Source organism: Protomyctophum bolini, assembly GCF_963924005.1.
Source record: "Protomyctophum bolini genome assembly, chromosome: 22".
Lineage (NCBI taxonomy): Eukaryota > Metazoa > Chordata > Actinopteri > Myctophiformes > Myctophidae > Protomyctophum > Protomyctophum bolini.
In genome coordinates this window covers 29,139,241-29,155,233 of record NC_137883.1, presented here as the reverse complement: position 1 = coordinate 29,155,233, position 15,993 = coordinate 29,139,241, and the positions used below count along the sequence as shown (strand labels likewise).

General features: G+C 43.4%; 2 protein-coding genes across 2 annotated transcripts in view; one reads left to right on the top strand and one right to left on the bottom strand.

Annotated features, from left to right (window-relative positions):
• Nucleotides 1-6,650: 6,650 nt before the first annotated feature.
• Nucleotides 6,651-15,993, top strand: part of LOC308310487 (dual specificity protein phosphatase 26-like) — a 35,496-nt gene continuing 26,153 nt past the window's right edge. The window contains exon 1 of the mRNA XM_080756847.1: nt 6,651-7,063. The gene's annotated coding sequence lies outside the window, so the exon portion shown is untranslated. The remainder of the gene's footprint in view (nt 7,064-15,993) is intronic.
• On the bottom strand, nt 8,232-14,317 carry arid6 (AT-rich interaction domain 6; the record flags this gene model as incomplete). Its single annotated transcript, XM_080755669.1, has 5 exons — nt 14,186-14,317; nt 11,802-11,854; nt 10,744-10,841; nt 9,479-9,626; nt 8,232-8,249 (listed from the first exon to the last, which is right to left on the bottom strand). The coding sequence occupies exons 1-5, from the start codon at nt 14,310-14,312 to the stop codon at nt 8,232-8,234; spliced, it is 444 nt and encodes a 147-aa protein (XP_080611795.1). The 5' UTR covers nt 14,313-14,317.

The window sequence follows — 15,993 nt, the reverse complement described above, 5'->3', positions numbered from 1 at the left end:
CTCTCTATTTGGGGCATTTTGTAGATTGCAGATTTGCTGTGTGTACCAGACATGTGAAATAATCACTTGAATGCAAGCACATATTGTTTCTTAAAAAAATGCATGTTTGTCAGTAAGTGAATGATTTGAAATTCTGTGACCTAATCAACAGTACAATGTACTTGACCTGTCAATAACTTTGATTGTATAGGAGAGACATTTGAGCATCGGCCCACATTTGACATTTATATCTTCTAAATATACTGGAAAGGCAAAGATAGTCATCATATCCTCATATTTCAAAAACATGGGTGCCACGTACACAATGGTGATATCTGGTAATCTGGCATTCATATCAAACGTCACCTGATGATACCATCTGACTCTCTGCTAAGAGTTCCTCGTCTCTCCACGTAGACGCACATACATACCCATTTCACTACCACCACTTCCTCCGCCTCTTTCTTATGGCCAATGTTTGGCCACTTATTATAGTATAGTTTGTTGTGCTTTAGAATAAGGTTGATTTCTTTTGAGGGGCGCTATCCCCTCCAACGTCTGGTTTTCAGACATGACATAGGGGGCACTGCGCGCACTGTGCACTGCAAACTAATAGGCGAGTTCGCTCCGCGGTGCCATATTTCCGAACGCGCCCATCATGTGGCAGCCAAGTCTATATGGACTTTTAATGTTTGCATGGCTTAACGAAATTACATCATTGGCTAGCCAAGTCTATTGACTTTAATGTTTGTTTTGGGCAGTTATAATTTTGTTTTGCCAGCCAAGTCGATAGACTTTAATGTTTGTTTAGGGCAGTAAATGTAACGTAAGACGTCACCTGGCTGATATAAATACTGTACTTGCTGCGCTCTCACTTCACACAAGTGTGACTTTTATTTTAAGGTATTAAAGGTCTTTTAGGTCACCGGGGACCCCCCCTCCCCAAAATAATGAGCTTGAGAACCCCTGCTCATATCCATCAAATCTGCAGAAACACTAGTTGCATTCAACCCAAGCCTGTGGGATGATTCCAAGCTATAGCCTCAAATCTCTCAACACACTCAGCCTGGAAAGAATGGCCGGTGGAATAATTCCAAGCTATACTAAATTAGCCTCAAATCTCTCAAGTAACCCATTGTTGCTTAAAAACCTGTAGAATATAATTCCTATAGTCTCAAATCTGTCAACAGACATTGATTAGACAATGAGCTAAATATACTGAGCTATCTTTATAAGCCTCTTATCAGGTTACAGGGAAGTCTTTCACAAAAGAAAATACACGACTCCACTTTAAACAATAAAATCCCTGTTCCGTGTCTCTCTCTCTCTCTGTTCTGTCAATCACTCTCTCTTGAAGACCCCTGATAGTTGAGACGGCAGCCAGACACGAAAAGAGCAGTTGTTTGAATTGTTTTCTTTCACATAACTTATTTCAATGAGTAACATTTTAAACCACAATTCAACATAAAATGTAGTTGCAATTTATTTATAAGAATGCTTCATGTATTATTTCATACAGAAGGATGGTCTTCCTGCTTTCTTTGTCGCACCTCCCATGGTGGACAGTATGAATGGCTTAAGCTTGGCTCTTCCCTGAGCCAAGCTTAAGTGGTGGCTTACGTCCAGATTTGTTTACGCTTCAACGGACACTGTCTATAATCGATATCAACGCTGGGCACACTGTATTTATTTTGTTCTTGTTGACTATACAAAACAATTATAATAATCATACATAGTACATAATACAATTTACATGAAAATCCAGAGTAAAAAAAAAATCCTGAGATTCATATAGGGACGATTGTAATATTCACAACACAAACGGCTGCAAATTTATGAACAAAAAATGTAATCTACTGCGTATTTCCTATATCTGTCCTCTCGGCGCATCTCGAGAACCGTCTGACCGGTCCACTTCAAACATGGCCCGTGTCGCCGAACAGCCACGGTAGTGCGGCGCCCGGCACCGGTCGGTGCCATGTGAAATCTGTCAGTTAAGCGGCTGTCCAAATATATGGATGAATCTGCGAATCCCCATAATATCCACGGTGAGAAAAGAAACGCACATGAGAACAATAACATGTATAGTACAATCATGTTCTTTTGGAATGTCAGCTGTCATGTACAATGTCATGTACAATGTCATGTACAATGTCATGTACAATGTCATTTACAATGTCATTTACAGCACTGTTTCCCAAGGAGTGGGTCGGGAACCATTTGTGGGTCACGGACCAATCTTTATGGGTCATAACTCGAGTAAAGCATTTCCTATTTATATTTCTAAACATACTTTTAAAAATAAAACGATGTAAAATAATTGTAAACATTTTAAAACAAACAAACTAATATTAGAAATTCCATAAATAAAAATAATTAAGAAGTAGGCCTAGTGAAAATAGCTGATCTATAAGCGTGAAACAACGCGTCACTAGTTTGGGTCCTGCAGGCAAACGTCTGGTCTCTCTTTTGGGTCCCGCCCTGAAAAGTTCTTGCAACCACTGCCAGTGTTACAGTATATATTACAGTATATATGTATATTAACGCCTCAGGTGTTAAAGTCATGGTGAGGTCGAGATGATTCTCTTCAGCTTCATTAGCTCTTCGTTGGTGAGGTGCAGCACGGCTGAAGCCGGGCCGTTCTCTGATCTTTCTTGTTGCGTGCTCTCACTGTAGGCCGGGGGGGACCTGGGGCCCCCGAAGTCATGCTCGGCCATGAGGGGGCCGGAGTGGACCTTCATTTGAACGGGGTGAGCCTGATGGCGCTCCCTGTCGTGCGGATGCCAGCCGTTCATGGCGGCTTTGAAGTTGTAAGGCTTGCTGCTGACATCCTGCCGATCCCAGGGATAATTAACCCCGTGGCTACTCGGTGCGTCTTTGGGGAATGCGCCCGACTGCAGCGGCGACTGTCTGTAGCTGGAGAAATGGCTGGGGACTCTGGCGTAAGGATGACTGGTGGCCGCGGGGTTCAGCACGCTCCTCTGCTTCCGGCTCAGATCTTCAATCGCCGAGCCGCAGCTGTCCTTGTCGCTAGGGTGAGTGTGAACGTTCATGCTGGCGGGAAACGGATCCGAGCTGTACCACGGCCTGCCTCTGCCGTCTGCCTCTTGAGCAGGAGCAGACGTAGGGAGCTGAGAAGCCCCGTGCATGTTGGCGGCAGAGGCCGAGGGCCTGCAGTGCCTAAAGAAGTCTTGCAGGAGAGACAGAGGTATTTGGATTTCCATCTTGCCATTGTCATTGTCTCTCGGGGGGCTGCAGGGCAGTACGTGGCTGTCACTGGCGTGTGTCCTTGAGCTCGCTTTGGGACTCTGCTCGGTCTCTTTACCCGGCCAGCCTTTAAATTGTGTCTTTGGCGAGCACGGCGGGTGGGCCGTCGCGGCGTCCTGCCCCTTGCAGCTCATCGGCGGCGTGGGAGCGTTTGGGGCCGACGGACACGCGGAGACGCCGGAGGGCGCCGAGGAGAGCGACGTGAGGTTGATGACGTCGCCCGCGTCATCGCCGTTCGTGGAGAACGGCGAATGTGCCGCGAACGAGGAGGAGGAGCACTTCCCCAGGTCGTCCTCTTTGTCCTGCTGCGCCTCACATTTGGTCACCCCTTTGGGAGGGTACAGAGGAGAGGGTTTGTTCAGAAACTTGGGCGTCTTGCTGGACGGCGGGGACATGAAGGACGACGCGGGGTTGAGGTTGGCGTCGGGGTTGGATCCCTTCACGCTGAGGTTCAGCGGCTCGGCCAAGCCGGACGAGGACTTGTACTGCTCCGCCAGGTAGCGCAGCTGCTCCAGCGGATGCTTGGCTCTCTCCTGGGGGGTCGGAGGGGAGGGGTCGTATGGGAGCTGCTCCGCGGGGCGAGGGACCGGAGAACCGTGTGACGCCTGCAGCACCGATGCAGGCGATAAGGGGACGTAAGGAGGCAGGACTGGCGGCTGGCCCGGATGGAAGTAGTGAGGGTAGTGGTGGCCCGGCAGAGGAACCACCCTCAGATGAGAGTCTGACGGGAAGCGAGGGTTCTATAGCAAAAAAAAAGAACAAAGTGGGACATTCAGAAGCAGATCTATTTTGAGTGATTCTCAAGCTTTTTTTTAAATTCAAGGACCCTCGGTTTGATATATAGGCATCAGGCAATAGACCACCATTTGATATTTTATTTTTTATTGCAGACTCTAATCTACACTATAAAGTTTTACTTTGAGAGTGTACCCTTACGGGTCCATTGTGGTTCCATGTGTGCACCCTCAAAGTTACAAGGGACCCCTGGTGGTCCCAAGACCCAGAGTGATCTATTTCATATCGTATGTCAGGTGGTAACTTAATATTCCCTTTTCTTTTCGCCACCACCCAATGTTAGACTTCTCCCTGTCTGTCAAATCATTGATTTAAAAGTACTAATATAATAATATAACTATACTGTTTTTTTAAAGCATTGAATGGTTTAGGGACATAATACATCTCTGATCTTGTGCTACCTAATGAACTATCCAAACCGTTCAGGTAATCTGGGAAAGGTCTGCTTTCTTTCCCCAGAATCACAAGTAAATGTGGAGAAGCAGCATTCTGTTTGTATCTGCATCACACTTCTGGAACTCCCAGAAAACTAGAGGTCAGCTGCAATTCTCTTTTTTATTAAATAACAGCAAAAAAAAACCTTTTTAGACCATTTCCCTGCAGTTTTACTCTCTCAAGGTTAGGTTATTGCATTGTTTTCTTAACCCTATTTTTTGGTTTAATCTTTCATTTCTTCCTTTTTACTGAATTCACATATGAACCTTTATTGAGAAAGGATATCCCCTTGAGATGCATCATCTCGTTTTCGAGGGGGTCCAGCAACATACAGTAAATACAAGACAATACAACAAGTACAATCATACATACATAATCAACAGACATTCAAAATGTACAGGATTCACATTTGGGTTAACCAGCTCAGAGGCAAAGTGAGAAGAAACATATGTAGCTACACCACCTCCTCTTGTGCCTCTATCAGCTCTATACAACACATAGTCATTAAGTTGGACAGCATTGTCTGGGATAGAGTCAGTCAGCCATGTCTCAGAGAGAGTGATTACATTAGTTTATTATACTCGACCCAAGCCCTTAAAAGGTTGATTTTTAGGAACAGGCTCCTGATGTTAACATGAATAATATGTAAACCTTTCATAGTCTGATTATAGAAAAAAATAAAGATGACATTTATGACCATGAGTATGCGTAAGAATGGAATACATTGAGCTGGGCTGATGGTGGGAAGAGCAGCGCACAGGAGAGCACGAGACACACACACGCACGCACAAACGCACACACACACACACACACACACGCACACGCACACGCACACCGACATCACAAGCGCACACACAAAAAATAAATAAAAATAAAGACTGGGTGGAGCAGAACAATATGGAGCTCAGCATCTAGCAGAACTCAGTCTGCAAAATTAATAACAGGGGATAGCTCTGGAGCAAATAGTTTCAATATTTACTGGAGGTTTTCTTAACAAAAAATAAAATGAATAGTAATATTAATAATAATAATAATAGCAATCATCGATAAATAATGAGAGGGTAGAAACCAAAGTCATTTAAATAAATGTGGGGTCTAAGGTCCCGAGTGTTTATCCCCTTTGGCAGGCTTTTTGCAACTTGCCTATAGATCAATTCGCAGTATTATTTCACGACAGTTCACAGCACAGGAACTTACTTCACTGCAAGACGATTTACGGCACAAACAAAGATGGCGGCCTCCGGCGCCACAGCAACATGCCGTTTTATAACAAACTAATACAACAAAAAAGAGTCATTTTTACGTCTCGGGACCACAGTGCTGATAAGCGATCTGTATGCAACTAGGCAAGTTCATGTGGAGAAAGTATAAATAGGCCTTACATGACGAGATGGAGAGAAAAGATGAAGTTTATCACCAGCGGTGTATGGAGATCATACCGGGACGTCTTCTGGACAGGAGAAGAAAACGGGTTTGCCTTTGAACGTTATTTTAAATCTACACGGGTAGAGTAGGGAGTATTGGAGGGTGCGTTCTTGACATTTTTTCTTGATGGGGTCATACATTCGGCGCTTCTGCATCAGGGCAGCACTGTAGTTAGCCCAAATTTTTTGATTCTCGTAGAGGTTTTTTTCGATTCTGACGAATCTCTCTACGAGAGTCTAAACGTAAACTCCGCCCCTAACGTCGAAGAAGCAACCTGGATGCCTTTAAATCACTCTTACCTTGTACAAATGCAAAATCTAAGCTGCTTTTAATGTTGCCCCACTTGTTTGTGACTTCTACGGAACCATATTAAACTCTGTCAATGCTTATTTTTCAATAAAAAAGGTATTTTAGCCATCTTGCTTTTCTCTCCATTGTAAATGCGCAAGAGAACCCTGGCCGCTAGGGGCGCGGGCAATATTCTGTGGCGCCGTTTACCGCATTTACAATTCTGTTGCGCCGTTTACCGTATTTACAATGGAGAGAAAAGCAAGATGGCTGCCAGATTCCGAGACAGAGTTGATTAAAATACCTTTTTTATTGAATAATAAGCATTGACAGAGTTTAATATGGTTCCGTAGAAGTCACAAACAAGTGGGGCAACATTAAAAGCAGCTTAGATTTTGCATTTGTACAAGGTAAGAGTGATTTAAAGGCATCCAGGTTGCTTCTTCGACGTTAGGGGCGGAGTTTACGTTTAGACTCTTGTAGAGAGATTCGTCAGAATCGAAAAAAACCTCTACGAGAATCTAAAAATTTGGGCTACACTGTAGTCTGCGTAGATATGGATACGACGCCCCTTGAACAGCAGCTCACCCTTCTCCCGGGCAAGTCGAAGGATCCTCTGCTTATCCTGGAAATTAAGAAATTTCACCAGGATTGGCCTCGGGCCCGCTTGGGAATCCTGGCGACGAGCCGTCGGGTTGCGGTGTATTTTCTCGATGACCGGCGGGGCGGGGAAGTTCTCCTTGCCGAACAGATGGGGGATCAGTTGGTTCATGAAGCCCATGATGTCGTCGGCCTCTTCCCGTTCTGGTACATGAAGGAAACGAAGGTTCGAGGACCGGCTTCTATTCTCAGCGTCATCGGCCTTCTCCCTCAGGTATTTGTTCTCTTTCTCCAGCTTTTTCACCCGATCTACAAGTTCTATTATGTTATCCTGGTTAGCGCTGACTCTTTGCTCAAGCTGTTCGACCTGGTCACCCATCGTGGATAGCTTTCCATCAATAGCTGTTAGGCTGGTATGGATGTTGTCCATTTTTGTGTCGAAATGGGAAATCCTTTCAGTCTTCATTTGCTGTAGGGCAGCCCAGATGGCTTGGTTGGTGATGGGTTCAACCTAGCCCCTCTCGGAACCCCCTGGGTCAGCCCAATCCGAACCGAACCGGGCTGACCCGTAGGGTTCCTGGTCACGCTAAGATTTTTCAATGCGATTGTTGGGACGCGGATATACACAAACTCATAGTTTAGTCGATCGGCGCAGTATTACGACGCTTTTTATTGTGTTTGTTTACGGATGTGCGAACTATAAGTACCTTACATACCTCTGATAAAATCTCCTGTGTCGCGGAAGCCGTTAAGTATTTTTAATCCATGTTTGATTAAAAATGTCGCTTTGATTTCTTCTTGTTTATTTACCGTTTATTGTACCGCCTCCCGATGTGCGGTTGGCTTTGCGGGCTATGTCCCTGCCTTTGATCTGCTCCGTCATAGCTGTAGCACCACTAGCTAGCCAGATAGGCGGTACAATGAGGTGTCAATAAACAAGGTAGGAAGAAGCGACATTTTTTATCAATCATGGATTAAAAATACTTAACGGCTTCCGCGACACAGGAGATGTGTCGGTATGGTATGTAAGGTACTTATAGTTCGCACATTCGTAAGTCAATACATGAATAACCATGGTAAAAGCGCGCAGAAGTCCGTCTCATGGCGTGTTTACATTGTATTTGTTTGTGCGTAACTGGCGACAGCCCCACGTGAAGCAGGACCCAATGCAGTAAAGTCATAAAAGTGTCAGAAACTTTACTACATTCGGGTTCTGCTTGCGGGGCTAGGTTCAACCATGATCAGCTGATGGTAATGCAGTCAGTCAGAGTAGTTAGGTTAAGTACACTGAGTTAACTGAGTTAACTTGAGCTACTAGAGTCAGATTTTTAAAGCTGGGTTATCAAAGTAAGGCTGTGTATAGTCAGGATAACAATAGGAGCAGCAAAAAGGTCTAATAGTAATGTTATAGTACAGACTGAGGCTTCAGCAAACGCTCATGCTCACACCACGGTGGCCATCTTGGGATGCATGGCGTTTCAAAACATGTTTTGAAACATGTTTATTTTGTTTATAATGCTTTATGTAAAGAGCACACTTGCAAGTTGCTGTTGAACTGCGCTATGTACGTAAATAAACTCGCCTTGCCTTGCCTAAATGGATACAGTATAGAGCGTAGCAGTCCCTATGAGAAAAATGTGTATGTAAATATGTAATGCTATAGGCCCTATACCATTACATATGCCCTCAGGCAAAAGGCAGCAGGGCTCAGGTAGCTAAAATATTTACATCAGTTGAACATTGGAGGAAGTGAATGATTATAGGTTACTGCCGAGACTCCTATTATTATTATTTTATTACATCTTTTAGTACCTCGTTGTTGTTGTCACCGTCGGAGGTGCGTCAGGCAGCAATATTGTTGTTCGCGTGTGAAGAGGTCTTTTAGAATGACTATACCGGTAAGCGCAATTATGTAAGCAAGCAGTAAAAAAAAGCACGTGTCCTTATGTAACTATGGAACTTGGAACTTTAAAAAGAAAATATACCGGTGTGTGTGTGTGTGTGTGTATAATATATATATATATATATACAGTATATATATATGTGGAAAAATAGCAGATCTACAAGCTCGAGCTTGTAGGTCTGCTATTTTTGAAAAATCGTGAAAATGTGGCGCAAATCTTTGAATATATATATTCTTTCAGAGCCAAAGTCTTTGCTTCTGGAGAGTCCCTGGAACAACATATTTTCAGATGGGGGTCGGAAGCCTATATATTTCATATCATTTTTGGGGGTCCTTGACATGAAATATTGAGAACCACTGATATCGAACCACTGATATCAGAAAATTGTCATGATTTAGAAGATTTTTATTTTTATTTCGACGTCAGACCTAATTGGTTTTAATGGTTTTAACCCATTTTAGGCGGGAACCCCTTTTGGTGTTAGCATTACGTTATGCTTTAGGTATTTAAAAATAGCAGATCTACAAGCTCATAGCGCGCCACCGAGTGGCGCGCTATGAGCTTGTAGATCTGCTTTTTTTGGTCTGCTTTTTTTGAAAAATCGAAGAGCGACTGACAGACATTTTTAGAATCTGATCTCAGGTCAGAATGGAAAACTGTCAGGATGTAGAAGACATTTTTAGAATCTGATTCTCAGGTCAGAATGGAAAACTGTCAGGATGTAGAAGACATTTTTAGAATCTGATCTCAGGTCAGAATGGTTGTAATGTAAACCATGGCATTACCCGGTGCAGCAGACGGATGGACGGATGAGGATGAGGATGAGGATGAGGATGGTGATGAGGGTGATGTGGGTGGTGGTGGTGGTGGTGCTGTGGCAACGCGTTCATCAACTCCCCTCCCTTGACGTGACATTCATATGGCAACAGCAGCCTGCATGCGGAGAAGAGGAAGAAAATTATCATTTACAGTTAGTTAATCAAACTAATAGATCATAATCGATCATCAAGTATATTATATTTTTGAGCTAACCGTTCCAACGTGTGGCATCGCGTGTATGTCTATTTACCCCCTGCAAGACGGAGCCCAATTGTATGTCCCCCCCCACCCTTTAATAGTGAGACATTTTTAATATACCGTCTTAATAGAGGGTATGCGCGTGACATCATCATACCCGGAAGTTATGTGGGAACGCCTTCCGAGTGGCAAAAAAACTACTTTCTGGCCTTGACAGCACATACAGGTACATCCAAACAGAAAGGTCTCTATCTGATTGCATTAAACGAAAACTCACTTTTGCCACTCACTTTTCCACTCGATTTGCCAACTAACTTAATGTGTGCGCATATCCTCTATACATAAAATAAGGTTAAAACGGTTTAACGGTCCATTTTTTTGGGACCCCCTCGGAATCCCCTCAAGGACCCCTGCACTCTTGAGAACAAGTGGCTTATGTGATGCAAGCTTGATATACAAGCGTGTATATCAGCAATGTTTTGGGGAGCGTCCCAACGCCATCGCAGGGCGGGGTTGAGGCCTATATAAATGAAGCACATGAGCTCAGACTTCAGACCACACACGCGAGGGTTGAGGCCTATATAAATGAGACCAGACGTACTTCTCATAGTGTCTGCGGGTGCAGGTTGAGGCCTATATAAATGAAGCATGAGTTCAGAGCAGACATACTTTTCATAGTGTCTGCGGGTGCAGGTTGAGGCCTACATACAGTAAATGAAGCACATGAGCTCAGACCAGACGTACTTCTCATAGTGTCTGCGGGTGCAGGTTGAGGCCTACATAAATGAAGCATGACAGACCAGACGTACTTCTCATAGTGTCTGCGGGTGCAGGTTGAGGCCTATATAAATGAGACCAGACGTACTTCTCATAGTGTCTGCGGGTGCAGGTTGAGGCCTATATAAATGAGACCAGACGTACTTCTCATAGTGTCTGCGGGTGCAGGTTGAGGCCTATATAAATGAGACCAGACGTACTTCTCATAGTGTCTGCGGGTGCAGGTTGAGGCCTATATAAATGAGACCAGACGTACTTCTCATAGTGTCTGCGGGTGCAGGTTGCTGCGCTGGTGCTGCGAGGGTTCCCCCCCAGCGTGTTGTACACCTGCTTCCACATCTGCTGAGCCGTCACCTGGGAGGAGTGGAGAGTACATGTACTTAATACCGGGGGTGGAGAGTACATGTACTTATAGCTACGTTACACCTGGGAGGAGTGGAGAGTACATGTACTTTATACCGGGAGTGGAGAGTACATGTACTTTATACGTTACACCTGGGAGTGGAGAGTACATGTACTTAGTTATGGTGATGGGAGAGTAATCAGCAAACACATCGGTATTTTAGTTGTTTTTAGATTAATCGGCAATCGGTTCGATTAATCAATCTGTCTTTACAAATTAACAAGCCCAAAGTAACAGCTTGAACAGATCTACAAGCTCACAATATTAAATGTAAAGGTATTAAAGTTCAATCTGACTTGCCTATAAGCCTGCAGTGCTGCAGATACCCTGGCTGTTACATGTATTTTTCAGAATGGACAATTTTTTTTAATTATTTTTCAATACAGAATGAGATAATATTGACATCGGTAATATCGGTTATCGGCCATAACGTCAATTGATTATATCGTATTATCGATATCGGCCAAAATGTCTCATCGGCACATCTGAGTTACAACACCTTGGAGTGGAGAGTGTCTTAGTTACCTGGTGTATAACTACAGGAAGGGGTCTATAATTACTGTCTTCCCTGCTGCATTATACTATCAGAAGAGGGGAACAAAAAACACCTACACCTTTTAACCCATTCTGACCTGAGATCAGATTCATACGAGGTTTCCACTGGACACACACTGGTCTGATTAACCCATTCCGACCTGAGATCAGATTCTAAAAATGTCAGTCGCTCTTCGATTTTTCAAAAATAGCAGACCTACAAGCTCGTAGCGCGCCACTCGGTGGCGCGCTATGAGCTTGTAGATCTGCTATTTTTCAATAGCTAAAGCATAACATGATGCTGACACCAAAATGGGTTCCCGTTCAGAATGGGTTAAGAAATAACAATTATGTGGCTTATAGGTATAGAGTTTTACCTGATGATATCCACCCAAGTCCTTCACAGTCTTGTACATCACATACAAATCAACTGAAAACATAAAAAGGAAAGATACAATTAGGACGACAACATATATTTTTATTTTATCAATATACAAAATGTTAAAGTTCTGAAAAGAAAAATATATACTGTATACTAAAGTCCCCAGATTCACACCAGCGGTTCCCAACCTTTTTGTTTTGATCAGGGTCCACTTAATCTATTAACCTCTCAGGGCCCACCCAGCCGTAATGATCAATTGATTATGTTCTTGCTTGGATTAATGGAATCAGTTCCTATTGATTACAATGAAAAAACATTTTCCAAGGTTTTAAATGTAGCCCAGTGGCATATATGCCTGTAGTTCTATGTAAATCCACCAGGGACACTGTCACTTTAAGAGTGCCATGTTCTGGGGGTCAAGGGTTACACTGAAAAACGTCTTGAATAATAAGAAGCAACCTGTATTTGTGGGGATTCTTTGAGAAGATCTTGCTGATTGTAAACAAGAGGTGAAAGCTGAACTAGCTATTATCAACTTGGTTGATATGAGTTTTTGTGTCTTTGTACTGTAAGTACTGCTTTTTTGTATTTCTATTTCTAATTCTACATATAGTAAATTGTACGGTTGATCTCTTTATAGAGGTGACTATAATGTTGTGAATGTAATGTGTTTCTCAGTGGAAAGGGGTGAATCTTGGGAGTCCAGTGTTTGCTCAGTGTGTGAGTTGGCCGTTCCTCATACACTGTTTGTGGTGAGTTTTAGGTTTAACTCACAATTAATGTCATTTTATGTTTGTTTCATTGAAATGGAATATCTCATTTAATTGTGGTATCTTTCCTCTTTGTTTTATGTAGATAGTGCCACTACCGTATTTTGTTTAGATTTATTTTATGTTACAGGCTTGCATGCCATATTTGCCAAACTGTGGCATTCTTTATACCAATAAGATACACCAACACCAACTTCTTGGGAAATAAAGAACCCCAATATATGTCTGTGTCCTGTGCCCTATTTGCCAGGTTACACAAAGAACAGAAAAAACACCATTAAAATATTAACGTTATATTATCTGTTTTCTAAGATCTCGTTCGTACAAGTTAATAACTCGAGGGAACTTATTTTCTTCTTCCCATGGACACTCGGGGCTCCGTAGAGAAGTGATCATTTTAGAAGTGGGATGTATATTCAACACAGTCTGGAAGAGGCATGACTTTACCACGGTGCTAAAGTACCAATGTCTTAAGGATACAATTTTAGGCCTACATAGTTTGGTTGCAAATGTAATCTCCTTGTGTTCATATTTGGAATCCTCTCTACTGTCCAAGAATCAGTTGTGGGAGGCCTGCAGATTGAATCAGTTGTGGGAGGCCTGCAGATTGTAGGAATGAATCGGTTGTGGGAGGCCTGCAGATTGTAGGAAATAATCGGTTGTGGGAGGCCTGCAGATTGTAGGAAATAATCGGTTGTGGGAGGCCTGCAGATTGTAGGAATTAATCAGTTGTGGGAGGCCTGCAGATTGTAGGAATTAATCAGTTGTGGGAGGCCTGCAGATTGTAGGAATGAATCAGTTGTGGGAGGCCTGCAGATTGTAGGAATGAATCAGTTGTGGGAGGCCTGCAGATTGTAGGAATGAATCAGTTGTGGGAGGCCTGCAGATTGTAGGAATGAATCGGTTGTGGGAGGCCTGCAGATTGCAGGAATGAATCGGTTGTGGGAGGCCTGCAGATTGCAGGAATGAATCGGTTGTGGGAGGCCTGCAGATTGTAGGAATGAATCAGTTGTGGGAGGCCTGCAGATTGTAGGAATGAATCGGTTGTGGGAGGCCTGCAGATTGCAGGAATGAATCGGTTGTGGTAGGCCTGCAGATTGTAGGAATGAATCGGTTGTGGGAGGCCTGCAGATTGTAGGAATGAATCGGTTGTGGGAGGCCTGCAGATTGTAGGAATGAATCGGTTGTGGAGGCCTGCAGATTGCAGGAACGCCTCCATTATGTTCAGTGTCTGTGATAATTGCTATAGTCTCCACATGGAGGAGACGGTGCGTCCTCTATACTCAAATACATCCTGAACCACTTGAACTCCAAGCTTGTCTAACTACTGTTGTTTGTGTTCAAGAATGTGAATGTGAATGCAAATAAAGATATAGGCCCTCATTTAGCAACACAGTGTACGCCCAAATTTCACTGCGTTGAAAAATGAGGGCCTAAGTGCGTGTGTCTGTGAGTGCGTACTCTGTTTGAACCCCAGGTGAGGGATCCTCTGTGTGTGTGTGCGTGCGTGCGTCTGTGTGTGTGCAACTGCATACTCTGTTTGAAGCCCAGGTGAGGGATCCTCTCTGTGTGTGCGTGCGCGTGTGTGTGCGTCTGTGTGTGCGCGTACTCTGTTTGAAGCCCAGGTGAGGGATCCTCTCTATGGGCGTGTCTCTGTTCTTCATGTAGAGGTAGAGGTTCTTCAGGAAGGTGTCCTCACTTAGGTCCTCACGCTCCTGCACCTCCCCATGGGCCATGCTGAGACACACACACACACACACACACACACACACACACACACACACACACACACACACACACACACGCACACACAGATTGATTATGTTTTTGAATAATGCATATTGTTGCTGTCGGGACAGAAAGCCTGTATCTCGGTCATTTTAAATGCTTTACATTATAACGTTTAGCACCCTGAGCTGGAGTCGAACCCCGTGGCCTCCAACTCAAGAGTAGACAAGGCAAGCAACAAGCCACGCCAAGAGCGCTAGCTCGCTTGATGAACGCCCTGCTTCGTCATCATACACAAGACAAACTTTGAACACTTATAGCGGCTCAAAAATAGCAGATCTACAAGCTCACAAAGTGTTGCGTTGCGGCCTGTTCTGAGCTTGTGGATCTGATATTTTCGCTATATCTGAAAACGTTTTGAAACTAGTCAAGTCTGTCAGTGTTATTTTTCTATTTCGGAAAATGTGTCTTGGAAAAGAAAATATATGCGGATGCTAGATTGAAAGTGGTTAAACAAATTTATATTGCCCCTGTATTTTGGAAACTAACGATATGTTTTCCCTAGAATTGATTTGTATACAGTACATTGCAATAATAATGTGTGGTTAACTTGTCACACATGACTCTCAGCACCGCAGTGTGCCTTCACAGTTTTCAAAGCTTCCATGCCAGGCCTATAAGGACAAAGGTCAGACGTACTGTACTGTTCCGTTTGACGCAAAACACAAAAGACACATAATCCATTTCACTGTACAAACTGTACAAACTCTAGATCAAACGTATATATACAGTCCCATACATAAATAACACGACTCTCATCAAACAGAGACAATCCCAGTAACAATGACTCAGTCCATTGTTGAACAACGACGGTTGTCAAACAAAAATAAGCCTTTAACAATATATGACACATAATAAGCTCGTTCCTCTGCATGTGATGTCAGCCTTGTTGCCGGTATAAAGCATGCCATTGATGCAACACCGCTCCAACACCGTCCACATATCAATGCAGCCACTGTTACACTTCGTACACCTCTAGGAATGTTGACCGTCTACTACATCAATACTTGTATAGGAGAAATGCACCGCGTGGCAAATATTCAAGACTCCGTGGATCCAAATCAGTGTTGATTTCGTCGACTGAAACTATGACTTTTTTTTTTTCACTGACGAAAAATAAATGTCAACTAAATTAAATGTCAACTAAATTACTGACGAAAAATAAATGTCAACTAAATTAAAAAGTAAGCTATGACGAGTAAAATAAAGACTAAACATATTGACAATTTCGTCAACAAATAAAAACTAGACTCAAATGTTAGGAAGGGACTAGTGGAGAAAACATCCAGTATCCAGACATTAGCAGACAAATTGCAAATGATAAAAATGGGTTCTCCGTCCTTTGATCCCTGGGTGGGTGCCCCTAGGTGGGTATCCCTGCATGGGGGAGTGTCCCGGGGTGGGAACCCAAACCTTTGCGGAGGTTTGGGTTGTGTGGCTAACTTGCCATGATGCAACTCCAAATGTGGACAAGAAATGTAAAACAATTGCTCCAGTGATTAGAAATTGATAATTCAAAATATGCTCCTCATTGACTGACATTGTACGCTGAAACAGCTCTCAAAGTCACTATTTTAGTACGTAAACAAACACAAAGTTGATTCAGACAATATAGAGCATCACCAAAGC